This window comes from Hyla sarda, chromosome 5 (genome assembly GCF_029499605.1).
Source record: "Hyla sarda isolate aHylSar1 chromosome 5, aHylSar1.hap1, whole genome shotgun sequence".
Taxonomy (NCBI): Eukaryota; Metazoa; Chordata; class Amphibia; order Anura; family Hylidae; genus Hyla; species Hyla sarda.
The window spans coordinates 138,163,904-138,179,556 of NC_079193.1; the positions used below are offsets into that span (position 1 = coordinate 138,163,904).

Genomic DNA, 15,653 nt, shown 5'->3' on the forward strand with positions numbered 1-15,653 from the left:
TGCAGCCAATGATTGAAAAGGGAACGGTCCTACTATTTGAATGGTGAAGAGAGGAGACACCTGACGGCACGGAGGGAAACTGCATCTGCAGGGACCGGGAGGAGGTGAGAAAAGTTTTTTTTTTTTTCATCCTGCGCCATTTTACTTAGCTCAGTGTTTTTCTACCAGGGTGCCTTCAGCTGTTGTGCAACTACAGCCTTTGCCAGTCCAGGCATGCTGGGAGTTGTAGTTTTGCAACAACTGGAGGCACCCTGGTTGGGAAACACTGACTTTTACTATTTAAAAGTCAATTTTGTTTTTACCTTCTCTGGCCGGCCCCCGCCTGCAGCAGCACACGGGACTCATACCAGAGGGGCTGGGCTGCGCAGCATGGAAGCCGCCGATCCCCCGCTGCTGTCCCCGCGGTGGCTGTATTCTCATCCTCCGTGAAGTACGGTCCGGCCAGTCCGGCATGAATTTTCATGTTTCCCCTCCCAGCAGTGCTGAGCACTGGAAGGAGGTTAACCCCATCACGTCTGGACGTCGTTTATAAACGGCGCAGTTGTGTGGCGTGTGGACGGAGTGAGCTCAGGAGCTGAGCTTGCTTCATAGTGGCTAATGCCGGACATCACAGATCCAAGTAATGTCTAGCATTAACCCTTTAGACGCTACGACCAAATTTGATCGCAGCAACTGAAATGCCGAAAACACATACCGATAGCTCACTGGAGTGTATCTCTGTAATTGTACAGAGCTGCAGTGTCATTTTCACAAAAAGGTGCACTGCGTAGAGTAACCCCCCCCCCCCCCCCAAAAAAAAAAAAAGCCAAATTTGTTTCCCAATGTCTCCCCAAAAATATTAAAACATTTTGTTTTACCATAGATTTTGAGTCCAGTATTATAATACAAACAGAACAGCTTTGATTGAGTCTCTTATTCGGTGTTAAGTATTTGCAGCAAACAATACAAAAAGGCAGAGTGATGGATATTGTGGCAAAAAAGGAGAGAAATAGTGGGAGGCGTAGCACTGTAGTTTATTGTTAATAAGTATATAGGAAGTGTCTGAAATACTTCAGCATCCTCAGTCTTACAGAAGTTTCTCCTATTTGTGGAGCACAGCTCCTCTCACCACTCCCGTCCTGCTGTCAAGGAGACTCTGCATCCCGTGCAGTTCAAATGCCTCCTCCATTCCCGTTCCTCACTGTCCTCTATTTCCAGCTTCACCGGCTTGCAACCTTGCTCCTCCACTATGTCTCCCACCTCTAGGTTCTCTGGGTTCTCTCACTCCGCTCTCTCCAGTCTTGCTTCCCCCATCACTCTCCAGGCAAGAATAGCTTTCCTCCTCCGTGACCCGCTGAGACCACAACGATTATTCTGATCTTGGAACACCAAGACTTGAGGCAAAACCAGCCTTTCCTACATAGAGCTGTTACTTTGCTTATATATCGGTAATAAGCCTTCCACTTCTGCTATGGCTGTGGCTGTATCTCACTGGCTTCTGTAGCAGGCAGACATCATCTGACCTCCTGCTGCCATAGCAACCAATAGCAACCCGCGATCTTAGCGTGAAGCCGTCTTTGTTGAACATGGGGATCTCCCTCCCCCTGTCAACACCATAAATGCCGTGATCAGTCCTGTGGGGTCTGTGCTGCCAGGACCGGCGCGATTGCGGCCTCGGCAGCTGCGGTGGGACCCCGGCTGTGATTGACAGCCGGGTCCCGCCGCCGATCTCCTGAGCTGTGCACGGCAGAGCAGGAGATCGTCAGGACATATGCATACGTCCCAGCACGCGAACATGTCGGGTGCTGGGACGTATGCATACGTCCTATAGAGGGAAGGGGTTAATTGTTAACATATTTAGGGTCCATGGAACTCTGTTGTCATGTTGATGTACTGTTTGTTATATATGAAAAAAAAAAAAAAACATTAAATAAAGAATCAGTCTGATTGGTTGCTATGGGTAGTGCTGGGCGGTATACCGGTTCATACCGAATGCCCAAAATTTTTTCCTGCACGATATGAATTTTGCCCATACCGCAATACCGGTTGGGTCCCTCCCCCCCTGGAATGAGTGAATTATCTTCCGCAGCGCGCTGTCCCCACATCGGGGAACTAATCATATGTGACCTGCGAGCGCTGTTCTGCTTTTCTTCCGCCCCTCCAATGAATTATCAGCTGCGCTGTCCCCCCATCATGTCACCCGCAAGCGCTCCTCTGCTCATCCTCCTATGAGTTGCGGGCTGCCGGCGCTAGAGATCTGTACTGTATTACAAATAACGTTGCCTGGGCTGCAAAAATAAATAAAATAAAACTTTAACTCACATGCCTACGTTCCCCATTAGTCCAAATTCCACCCATCACCGGCCTTACCTGCTTCCTGGGGATTGGGACGTCACAAAGCTGTCAGCCTATCACCGGCAGCAGCGATGATCTGCCTCTGCTGCTAATAGGCTGAGCGCACTGTCATGTAAGAAGGCCGGCTCCTTACATGACAGTGCTCTCAGCCTATCACGGGCGGCAGCGATGTTCCGCCCCTGCCGATGATAGGCTGGCGGCTCTGTGACTTTTTATGTCCCAAGGAAACAGCAAGAGGATCGCAGCGCAGGACAGTGAAGATGGTACCATAGCAACGGGGGGGTACATTGGCAGGTTAGGTAAAGTTTATTTTGTAAACGTTATTTGTAGTACAGTACAGATTTCTAGCGCCGGCAGCCAGCAACTCATAGGAGGATGAGCAGAGGAGCGCTTGCGGGGGACATGATGTGGGGACAGCGCAGCTGATAATTCATTGGGGGGGGGGGGATGTTGGGAGAGAAGCGGCACCCCGGTCACATGGATGGGGGGGGGGGGGGAATACCGTTAAATACAGTGGAACCGCCATCACTTACAAAAATACCGTGATACACGTTTTTGCTCATACCGCCCAGCTCTAGCTATGGATAATTGCTTTTTGGTGGTGTTTTGTACCACAATTTGCAACAAAAAATAAATAATTAAAAAATTTGCAGTTAGGAATCAGTTACCACCAAAGTAAAAATGATGTCAATAGAGAACATTTTCCATAAGTGCAGTTTGCAAAAGTGGCTAAATCTTTGTGCAAAAATTAGTAACATTTCTCACAATGATAATTTTTTTCTCAGTGAGTACGGTTTCCCCGCTCACACAGAGCAACTTTTTTATAGCAATTTTTTGTGAGCTTTTAAATAGTGAGAGCTGTCAATTTTTGCAGGCAGGTAAACCAGAGCAATTGTGGAGTGCTGATTGTTTGTCATGGCAGTCAGGTGCCTTCTGAAGGCCTTTGTGGCTACCATGTTAGATCTGACATTGCAGACTACTTTAGGCATTCTGTATAAGGCTAGGATTCCACCTGTTTTTTTTTTTTTTTTTGTGAAAACGCCAAGAAAAACGCCAATTCTGCCGCATGGCATTTTTTTTGCCAAAAAACGCTGCGCCCAGATGTTAGCTGTAAATCAATGAGAAATCGCAAAATTCTTATTCCACTTGGCGTTTTTCACTTTGGCGTTTTTTAATCCTTTTGGCGTTTTTTCACTCTTTTCTTGCGTTTTTGAAATCGTTGGTAATCGCAGCATGTTGAGCCACTGCCGTTTTGTCTGTCAAAATCGTGGTGTTTTTCTCCCATAAAAGTCTATGGGAGTGAAAAAACGCCCAAAAAAACGATATGTGGGTTTTAACTTTGGCATTTTTGCTGGCGGTTTTTATAATTTTTTGGACTTAAACGATCCAAAAAAGTGATGGAGATAACTTTTTTAATTACATTTCGTAGGGTACCATTAAAAAAAAAGAAAAAAGATACAGTAGTGAAGGAAAAAAATTGTATCTAACGAAATGTATCTTTTTATTACAAAATGTTTATTAATTTTTAAACAGGGATCAATTTATGTGGGTGGGTGGGGAGGGACCTAAATATGTAGCCGACAATAATAAAAATGTAGTGTATGTGTGTGTTTTTTACTTTATTTTCTTTTATTTTTTTAAATTTTTTAGGTAGTACTACTACTCCCAGCATGGACACACACTGCACACACTGTTCCATGATTGGAGTAGTAGTACCTGTACTAATTGACAGATCGCCTGTTGCGATCCTCCTGTATAATGTATAGACGCGGCCAGCCACTCTTCTATGGTCTCCTGCACTGCTGTATATATACCCCTTTTCATATTTCCCGCAGAGAGCTGTGATTGGCCAGATGGTTCCAGCCAATCACAGCTCTCTGTGGGAAATCTGAATGTGTATATATACGGCAGTGCAGGGGACCATAGGAGAGCGGCCGGCCGCATCTATACATTATACAGGAGGATCACAGCGGGTGTCAGGAGTGATACCCTCTGTGATCTTTCCAGGTAGGAGGTACTACTACTCCTAACATGGAGCACACTCTGCTCAATGCTAGGAGCTGTAGTACCTGCATTAATAGACAGATCGCAGCGAGTGTCAGAAGTGACACTTCCTGCGATCTTTCTATTAACCTCTTAAGGACGCAGGGCGTATGGATACGCCCTGCATCCCGAGTCCTTAATGACGCAGGGCGTATCCATACGCCCGTGGGAATTCCGGCCCCCACCGCTAGCCGGTTGGGGACCGGAGCCGGATGCCTGCTGAAATCGTTCAGCAGGCATCCCGGCATATCGCCCAGGGGAGTCATTATGCCCCCCCATGTCGGCGATCGCCACAGATCGCTGGACAATTCAGTCCAGCGATCTGCGGCGATTCCGGGTCAATCGGGTCTCCAGTGACCCGGTGACCCGGAATTACTGGCTGTTCGGGGCCGTCTCTGATGGCCCCGAACAGCCAGAGCCTGCAGGGGTGAGGTGGCACTGATGCCACCTCACGATCGCCCTGATTCGTCGGCCGGATTACCGGCCGACCAATCAGGGCGCCTGCTGCGGGCGTCACTCCCGCACCCGCTCCGCCCCTCTTCCGGAGGGCGTGAGCGGGTGCGGGAAGACGACCCCGGGTGCTGGGGACCCCGATCCCCGGCGTCCATGTTGGGATCGGGGCCCCAGGAGCGACGGCGGCGGCGAGGGACAGTCCAGCGATGAAGCAACAGCAGGAGGTGAGTTACAGCCTCCTGCTGTTGCTTAGCAACAGCTCCCAGCATGCAAAAAGGGCATGCTGGGAGCTGTAGTTATGCAACAGCAGGAGGCAGACCACCACAACTCCCAGCATTCCCTTATGGGCATGCTGGGACTTATGGTTTTGCAACAGCTGGAGGCACATTATTTCAATGGAAAAGTGTACCTTCAGCTGTTGTATAACTACAACTCCCAGCTTGCACAAACAGCTAAAGTGCATGCTGGGAGTTGTAGTGGTGCATCTGCTGGTTGCATAACTACAACTCCCAGCATGCCCGTTTGCTGTCAGTGACTGCTGAGAGTTGTAGTTTTGCAACAGCTGAAGGCACACTGGTTGTGAAACTTAGAGTTTTTTTTTTTACCTAACTCAGTGTTTCACGACCGGTGTGCCTCCAGCAGTTGCAAACTACAACTCCCAGCAGTCACCTTACACCATGCACCATACATGCTGGGAGTTGTAGTTTTGCAACAGCTGGAGGCACACTGGTTTTGAAACACTGAGTAAGGTCACAAACTCCGTGATACATAACCAGTGTGCCTACAGCTGTTGCAAAACTAAAACTCTCAGCATGTACAGTCTGTCAGCGCATGCTGGGAGTTTTAGTTTTGCAACAGCTGGAGGTCCCCCCCAATGTGAATGTACAGGGTACACTCACATGGGCGGAGGCTTACAGTAGGTATCGGGCTGCAAGTTTGAGCTGCAGCAAATTTTCTGCAACAGCTCAAACTGCCAGCGAGAAACTACTGTGAACCCCCGCCCGTGCGACTGTACCCTAAAAACACTACACTACACTAACACAAAAAATAAAAAGTAAAAAACACTACATACACACATACCCCTACACAGCCCCCCTCCCCTCCCCAATAAAAATGAAAAACATCTGGTACGCCATGGTTTCCAAAACGGAGCCTCCAGCTGTTGCAAAACAACAACTCCCAGTATTGTCGGACAGCCGTTGACTGTCCAGGCATGATGGGAGTTTTGCAACAGCTGGAGGCCCCCTGTTTGGGAATCACTGGCGTAGAATACCCCTATGTCCACCCCTATGCAATCCCTAATTTAGGCCTCAAATGCGCATGGCGCTCTCACTATGTAGCCCTGTCGTATTTCAAGGCAACAGTTTAGGGTCACATATGGGGTATCGCCGTACTCGGGAGAAATTGGGCTTCAAATTTTGGGGGGGATTTTCTGCTTTTACCCTTTTTAAAAATGTAAAGTTTTTGGGAAAAGAAGCATTTTAGGTAAATTTTTTTTAAAATTTTTTTTACATATGCAATAGTCGTGAAACGCCTGTGGGGTATTAAGGTTCACTTAACCCCTTGTTACGTTCCCCGAGGGGTCTAGTTTCCAAAATGGTATGCCATGTGGGTATTTTTTGCGGTCCTGGCACCATAGGGGCTTCCTAAATGCGGCATGCCCCCAGAGCAAAATTTGCTTTCAAAAAGCCAAATGTGACTCCTTCTCTTCTGAGACCTGTAGTGCGCCAACAGAGCACTTTTCACCCCCATATGGGGTGTTTTCTGAATCGGGAGAAATTGGGCTTCAAATTTTGGGGGGTATTTTCTGCTTTAACCCTTTGTATAAATGTTAATTTTTTGGGAAACCAAGCATTTTAGGTAAATTTTTTTATTTTTTTTTACATATGCAAAAGTCGTGAAACACCTGTAGGGTATTAAGGTTCACTTTACCCCTTGTTACGTTCCCCGAGGGGTCTAGTTTCCAAAATGGTATGCCATGTGTTTTTTTTTTGCTGTCCTGGCACCATAGGGGCTTCCTAAATGCGGCATGCCCCCAGAGCAAAATTTCCTTCAAAAAAGCCAAATGTGACTCCTTCTCTTCTGAGACCTGTAGTGCGCCAGCAGAGCACTTTTCACCCCCATATGGGGTGTTTTCTGAATCGGGAGAAATTGGGCTTCAAATTTTGGGGTGTATTTTCTGCTATTACCCTTTTTAAAAATGTAAAACTTTAGGGAAACCAAGCATTTTAGGTAAAAAAAATATTTTTTTTTTTACATATGCAAAAGTCGTGAATCACCTGTGGGGTATTAAGGTTCACATTACCCCTTGTTACGTTCCCCGAGGGGTCTAGTTTCCAAAATGGTATGCCATGTGGGGTTTTTTGCAGTTCTGGCACCATAGGGGCTTCCTAAAGGTGACATGCCCCCCAAAAACCATTTGACACTCCTTCCCTTCTGAGCCCTCTACTGCGCCCGCCGAACACTTTACATAGACATATGAAGTATGTCCTTACTCGAGAGAAATTGGGTTTCAAATAAAAGTAAAAATTTTCTCCTTTTTACCCCTTGCAAAAATTCTAAAATTGGGTCTACAAGAACAAGCGAGTGTAAAAAATGAAGATTGTGTATTTTCTCCTTCACTTTGCTGCTATTCCTGTGAAACCCGTAAAGGGTTAAAACGCTTACTGAATGTCATTTTGAATACTTTGAGGGGTGCAGTTTTTATAATGGGATCATTTATGGGGTATTTCTAATATGAAGACCCTTCAAATCCACTTCAAACCTGAACTGGTCCCTGAAAAAAAGCGAGTTTCAAAATTTTGTGAAAGATTGGAAAATTGCTGCGGAACTTTGAAGCCCTCTGATGTCTTCCAAAAGTAAAAACTCATCAATTTTATGATGCAAATATAAAGTAGACATATTGTATATGTGAATTAAAAAAAAATTATTTTGAATATCCATTTTCCTTACAAGCAGAGAGCTTCAAAGTTAGAAAAATGCAAAATTTTCAAATTTTTCATCAAATTTTGGGATTTTTCACCAAGAAAGGATGCAAGTTACCAAAAAATTTTACCACTAAGTTAAAGTAGAATATGTCACGAAAAAACAATCTCGGAATCAGAATGATAACTTAAAGCATTCCAGAGTTATTAATGTTTAAAGTGACAGTGGTCAGAATTGCAAAAAATGGCCCAGTCCTTAAGGTGAAAAAGGGCTCAGTCCTTAAGGGGTTAATGCAGGTACTACAGCTCCCAGCATGGAGCAGAGTGTGCTCCATGTTGGGAGTAGTAGTGCTTGCAGTTAAGGACACATCACAGTGGATTTCGCTACTGACACCAGTGTGATCGTCCTGTCTATTGCAGAGATGGAGCGACTGTATACATCACTCGCATCCCTGCTCTGTACTCCGGCCACTCACTAAAATTTCCCTCAGAGCTGTGATTGGCTGCAACCATCCTGCCAATTACCACTCTGGGTGGTAAATATGAATTAGGGATCGACCGATATGTTTTTTTTTAGGGCCGATACCGATAATCGGTGGTGGATTGGGCCGATAGCCTATAACTTATACCGATATTCCGGTATAAGTTATCGGCTATTTATCCCCCCGCGACACCGCTGCAGATCATTGATTTAAAGCGGGCGCTTTAAATCAATGCACTGCAGTGGCTTTTGCGGTGCCATAGGCCGCCGCCACCACCCGCTTCTCTCCCCCTACCTGTCAGGGTGGTCCGGGCCATCCTTCCTTCCTGTAGTGTCCGGCGGCATTCCGGGTGGAGGTTTAACCGGTCAAGGCTGTCCTTCTTCTCCGGGGGTCATCTTCTCCACTCCGGGCAGGCTCCGGCCTAGTAACGCAGCATAGACGCAGCTGCACAGTGACGCCCGTGCGCAGCGACGCACCTGACGTCACGGTGTAGCGGCGTCTATGCAGCGTACTAGGCCGGAGCCTGCCCGGAGTGGAGAAGATGACCCCCAGAGAAGGACAGCCTGGAACGATTTACCCTCCACCCGGAATGCCGCCGGACACTACAGGAAGGATGGACGGCCCGGACCACCCCCATTACGGGTAAGTTAATTTTTTTTTATTGACTCGGAGGGTGGAGGAGGGGCCCGACCGGTATAGCGGTATGGGCAAAAATCCATACCGGTATACCGCCCAGCACTACGGTGGGGGGTGCGACGCGGTGCGGTGGGTCGGGGGGGCAGTCGCGGTGCGGAGGGTCGGGGGGGTTGGGCGGTCGCGGTGCGGGGGGTGGGGCATTATCGGCTTATCGACAAGGTAATTGCCCATGCCGATAATGCCCAAAATCGTGATTATCGGCCGATAATATCGGCCATACCGATAATCGGTCGATCCCTGATACATAGCACTGAACAGTATAAGCAATCGAAGGATTGCTATAAATAGTCCCCTATCGGGACTATTAAAGTGTAAAAATAAAAGTAAAAAAAATGTGAAAAAAACCCTCCCCCAATAAAAACGTAAATTGTCCCATTTTCTCTATTTCACCCCCAAAAAGTGTAAAATAAAAAATATTTTATATAAATATTTGGTATCGCCACGTGGGTAAATATCCGAACTATTAAAATAAAATGTTAATGATACGTACGGTGAATGGTGTGAACGTAAAAAAAAAAAGTCCAAAATAGCTGCTTTTTTATTCCCCCAAAAATTTATAAAAAATGTATTAAAAGTTTTTATAAGCAAATTTGGTATCAATAAAAAGTACAGATCACGGCGCAAAAAATTTGCCCTCATACCGCCACAAAATAGGGGGATTTTAAACGTACTAATTTGATTAAACAGTTTGCGATAGTTTTTTTAAGTGCAAAAGTAATAGAAAGGTATGTTATGATGGGTATCATTTTAATCGTATTAACCCAAAGAATAAAGAACACGACATTTTTACCGTAAATTGTACGGCGTGAAAACAATATTGCGGTTTTCTTTTTAATTTCCCCACACAAATAGTATTTTTTTGGTTGCACCATACATTTTATGGTAAAGTGAGTGATGACATTACAACGGACAACTCGTGGTGCAAAAAACAAGCCCTCATACTAGTGTGGATGAAAATATAAGAGTTATGATTTTTTGAAGGCAAGGAGGAAAAAACAAAAACGTAAAAATAAAATTGTACTTAAGGCCCAAATTGGCTTAAGGGGTTAAGTTGCATATGTCACGTGAAATAGCACAAATTTCCCGTCCTCACATTTTTTAAAGGGGGCCCCAAAAAAATAATTTTGAAAAAATTATAATTATGAAAGCCAATAATGTTCCCCAAAATGGCACTAATAAAAACTATCCTGCAAGCCTGATACAAAACAAGCCATCATACTGACCACCAGCAACGGACTGAAGGAGAAGACAGGAGAGTATAGTATATTTTGTATTTTTATATTATACTAGCTGAGTACCCGGCGCTGCCCGTTTTTTCCTACCTTATCCTTGTGAGGGAGGAAAAGCGACAAAGGAGGAAGCTTTTGTCCTCATTTCCCATCCCTAAATCCTGACCCCATATCCCCTACTCATATCCTGACCCCAAATCCCCTCCTCATATTCCGACCTCATATCCTGTTCTCATATCTTGACCACATATATCGTCCTCATATCCCGTCCCCGTATCCCGACCTCCTATCCCATCCTTCACATATGGGGGCAGGTTAGGGGTTAATTTTAAGGGTAGCTCCCACCATCATGTTTTTTTTTTTTTTTTTTTTCTGTCCCTGCCTATTGCCCTTCTATCCCTCCCTGCCTTTATTTTTTTTTTACTATTTAAAAAATGGCATTTAGTCTGCCTGGTAGTGTGCTACCTACCAGGCAGACTTCCCCAGCAGGCTCCACGTCACTGATGCCTGCTGGGGGGGGGGGGGGGGCAACTTCCGCCCTTAGTTCTCCTAACAGGGTGCCTCCAGCTGTTTCACCACTACAACTCCCAGCATGTCCTGACATCAATTGGCTGTCAGGGCATGCTAGGAGTTTTAGTGGTAAAACAACTGGAGGCACCCAGGACAGGAGCTTCATGGGGGAAGGAGTGAGCCGGGAGCCGATGCGGGAGGGACGGGTGCAGGGGAGCCCCTTCCTGCCGCTCGGTGAGTAACACCCAAACTCTATTTTGTGAGCTGAATCCTGTCGTGTATGGGTTAAACATGAATTGTCTGTTGCAATGTTTATGTAACTTGTGAGTAGTATGGAATTCAGCCAGATACTTTTGCTTGTAAGAAATTGAAACAGAAACTTGCAGTGAATTCCCTGCTTTGACATCATGAGGCTGCTACTGAGGACTGGGTTTTATAGGAGGATGCAGAGACATAACAGTGCCTGCTTTGTTGTGCACACAGCTACTGGTATTCTCTCTGGCTCCTCTGTTATTCTATAATGGAAAGGTAATATATAATGATCACTCCTGCTGCCTCACATTATACTTGATGATTATAGCTCTTACTGTTAAGCTGCTGTGTAGTTATTCAAACAATTGGCTTATTGAAAAATCACTGTATACAATGTTTTCAGACATTACTTAGACACATGTTTCTTAACCCTTTTAGGATAACCTGTTTTGGGACACAAAACCACCAGCATGTCTTAAACAGATGAAGTTCAGTGTCTAAAAACTGCTTGTATTCAGCTCATCTGCTCCTGAAATCTAATACAATTTGACATGTTACTCATAGGTAAGGGGGTCTTATCCCCTGCCTACAGTGAAATGAAGCAGAATAGAATACAACTCTCTTTAGTAGGCAAATGTAATGTAGTGAGCTGTACTCTCCCAGACTTCATTAACACAATGGGCTTGGCCATTTGTTAAGGATACGAGTCCAAGACTCCCCTCCCTTTGAGTAACAGGTCAAATTATATTACGTTGTTGGACTGGGTGGGCTGCATACAAACATGCTGGTCTCTGGCCAGGGCGGTGCGGTGGGTGGGTGCGGCGGGGGGGGGCGATCGGCCGTGGTAGGACTCAGGACCTCAGGACAGGCTGGGGGAGAGAACGGGTGGCAGTGGCGGTCTCTGGCATCGCAAGAGCCGCTGCAGTTCATTGATTTAAAGCGCCCGCTGTTTAAATAGCCGATAACGTATACCGGAATATCGGTATAAGTTATCGGCTATCGGCCCTAACCTCCACAAAGTATCGTTATCGGCCCTAAAAAAAACAATATTGGACGATCCCTAATATATATATATATATATATATATATATATATATATATATATATTGTAAGGATTCCTCCTTGGGTATTAGCTCTGGGATCATCCTGGTCACTTGCCGCGGGACATGTTTCCTCGCAATAACTCACCAGACAACTGTTCTGCATACAAGTCTGGCACCTCGCCAGCTTTATTTACACAGGTTGCAGGTAAAACAAAACATAACTCCGGAACAAACCAAAGTCCTAGACCGTCTGGTCTGTGCCCTTGCAACCTGTTTTACTCACAGTTCACACTGTCACTTGGGGCCACTCACAGATTCCAGCTGTGTGCTTCCTCAACAGGGCCAGAGTATCTTCCCCTACAGCAACATGCTGTTTCCCAGGGAGAGCCCCAACTATTCTGTCTAACTTCCTTTTAAACACCCTTCCCCTTTCTGCTACCTCATTAATTAAGCCACAGATGGAGGTTTCTCCAGGGTTAGCTAGGGAAAGACACCCTTCCCTTGCCACACTGTCACAATATATATATATATATATATATATATATATCCTACCACCACCCGTCCCGGGAATGATAAAGAGAAATAAAGGATTGTCCACAACCAGAGGTTTAGTATACTGGAAATAACTTTTACGGCAACTTTTATGCAGGTTAACAGTAGTAACAGTCTTTACAGAGGACCAGACTTTAAAGTTCCTCACAGTTGGTTGGGACCTTGTAGGGAATAAGCTCTGAGGCTTGATTTATGCTGTTCCACTGAATTTAGGGTTTGGGTTTAGGTTTAGTAGTCACGTAGATCTAGGATTGAGTTTAATTTAACTCACGGTTTGGTATTTGGCTGAAGTTAGCAGGCTTCAGGCCTAGATTTGTCTTGAAGGTAGGCACGGAGCTTCTCTCTCTCTCTCTCTCTCTCTCTCTCTCTCTCTCTCTCTCTCTCTCTCTCTCTCTCTGCTAGTCCGGAACCCAAGAGAGCATGGGGAGAAGAGAGCGATCAATGGATACAGTGCCCTTATATGGCAAGGTGAAATAAAAAAGAGAACAGAGGGAGCTCTGAGAGACAGAGGGAGCCTTCTCCCTCTGACAAACTCCTTACAGCTCGCGGTCGCTTGCGACCACGGCTGTAAGGGTTAAATGGGTTTACTTCGGTCCCGGCAGTGCGGCAGGCCCCCGCCCGCTGGGGATTACACACAGCAACCCGCGATCGCGCTGCGGAGTGCTGCAGGGAAGACAGAGGGAGCTCCCTCCCTCTGTCAAAACATTTACAGCCCACAGTCACTTCCAACCTCGGCTGTAAGGGTTAAACTGCTGGGACCAACGTTTACTTCGGTCGCGGCAGGGTCCCGGCTGTGTGTTACAGCCGAATCCCTGCCGTGATCTCGTGGGTGCACTGGGCAGCACCCACGAGAACCATGGACGTGTATACTCGTCCTGGTGCTGGAACGTGCATCCTGGCTGGACATGTATACACATCCATGGTCGTTAACATGTTAAAGAAGAAGTTACAGGTCTTTGAGCCAGAAATCTTGCTTGTTTGTAGGTGACCAAATACTTATTTTCCTCCATAAATGTTCCGAACGCTGGGGAGTGGAGTACCCCTTTAAAGGAGTTGTCCCTTCTCCTAGAGTTACGTAAACAGATTAGCTTGCGGGGCTGCTCGGTTTGTACTTCTGTTAAAGTAAATTGTGCCACTTTCCTTATTTTTTATCTTTAATTTTTCCCCCTCTCTTTCCCACACAGAGGGAGCTATGGGGGGGGGGGTCAGAGGATAAGGATTATATTTTATTGTTAACTGTTGAAGATGTCTTAGTTTATATGATATAATTAATAAAGGGTTAAAAAAATAAAACAATTGTGCAGCTTTCCAGCATTATCTGCTTCCAGCTTTTCTAACTACCTCCGTTTGCCACAAACAGACCAGAGGTGGCCGGAAAGATGAATTAAGGAAATGCCACAACCCCTGCTGGTGTTCGGAGGGAACTTTAGTTCAAACCTGGTAGTTTAAAGCGTTACTGTCATTAGAAACAACTTTATTTTTACATTTATTACTTCCTTAAAAAATAAGCATTTTCCCAATATACTTAATTAAAAAATGTGATTGTTAAAGATGTGAAAAAAGGGTTTAAAAAATTGCCACTAGGGGTCTCTGTCTTTTTAATCTTGCCAACGAACCCAGAAAGTTCTGCCTTTTTGGTCCTTTAAAAAAAAAAATGGAGCAAAATATGTGAGGGGAGGGAGGTGTGGTCATATCGATTCTCTGCCTCAGAGCACAGACATGATACAGACAGCTGCAGTCTTTGAGAAGCATCCTTATGCACAGTAGCAAGCAATACAAGGTGCTAAACTATTATTTATATGCAAAATGGTTTCTCTTTGGTTATTTTCTAAACTTACCGTATATACTCAAGTATAAGCCGAGTTTTTCAGCACGATTTTTCGTGCTGAAAACGCCCCCCTTGGCTTATACCCGAGTGAACTCTCCGCCTGTCAATCCCTTCAGTCAGTTTCTTCAACCTGCGGACCTCCAGATGTTGCAAAACTACAACTCACAGACAGCCATCGGCTGCATCCTTTTTTGGTGAAAAATCCCCAAATTTCCTGAAAATTTGTAATATTTAGCATTTTTCTAACTTTGAAGCTCTCTGCTTGTAAGGAAAATGAATATTCCAAATAAATGATATATTGATTCACATATACAATATGTCTTCTTTATGTTGACATCATAAGGTTGACATGTTTTTACTTTTTGAAGACATTAGAGGGCTTCAAAGTATAGCAGCAATAGGAGGGGTAAAAGGAGAAAATGTCCCCCTAAATTTGAAACACCATTTCTCTCGAGTAAGGAAATACCTCATATGTGGATGTAAAGTGCTCTGCGGGTGCACTAGGGGCCTCAGAAGGGAAGGAGCGACATTTGGCTTTTGGAAAGCGAATTTTGCTGAAATGGTTTTTGCGGGGCATGTCTAATTTAGGAAGCCCCCATGGTGCCAGAACAGCGAAAAACACCCCACATAGCATACTATTTGGAAATCTGCACCCCACTGGCGTTTGACAGATCTTTGTAACAGTGAGCTGTCCAAATGAAAAATTACATTTTTCATTTTCATGGACCACTGTTCCAAAAAATCTGTCTGTCATCTGTGGGGTGTTAAGGCTCACTATGCCTGCCCCTTGTTACGTTCCGTGAGGGGGGTAGTTTCCGAAATGGGGTCACATGTGGGTGTTTATTTTTTTGCGTTAATGTCAGAACCGCTGTAACCAGCAGCTACCCCTGTGCAAATCACCAGTTTAGGCCTCAAATGTACATGACGCTCTCTCACTCCTGAGCCTTGTGTGTCCGCAGAGCATTTTACGCCCACATATTGGATATTTCTGTACTTGGGAGAAAGTGTGTTACAAATTTTGGGGGTCTTTTTTTTTCCATTTACCTCTTATAAAAATCAAAAGTATGGGGCAACACCAGCATGTTAGTGTAAAATGTTTTATTTTTTTACACTAACATGCTGGTGTAGACCCCAACTTTACATTTTCATAAGGGGTAAAAGGAGAAAAAGCCACACAAAATTTGTAGCGCAATTTCTCCCGAGTACGGAAATACCCCATATGTGGCCCTAAACTGTTGCCTTGAAATATGACAGGGCTCCAAAGTGAGAGAGTGCCATGCACATTTGAGGCCTAAATTAGGGATTTT

At 45.3% G+C, this 15,653-nt stretch overlaps 1 protein-coding gene across 7 annotated transcripts in view; it reads left to right on the top strand.

The window, feature by feature from the left end:
* The window catches only part of TRANK1 (tetratricopeptide repeat and ankyrin repeat containing 1), a 300,522-nt gene that overhangs the window by 32,891 nt on the left and 251,978 nt on the right, over positions 1–15,653 (top strand). The window contains exon 1 of one of the 7 annotated variants that reach the window (XM_056520373.1): positions 11,131–11,199. The exons of the other annotated variants lie outside the window; for them this stretch is intronic. Within the exon in view, the coding sequence (XP_056376348.1) occupies positions 11,192–11,199 (8 nt within the window). The 5' untranslated portion in view covers positions 11,131–11,191. Of the gene's footprint in view, positions 1–11,130; positions 11,200–15,653 lie in introns of those variants that run through there. 7 annotated transcript variants of the gene reach the window in all.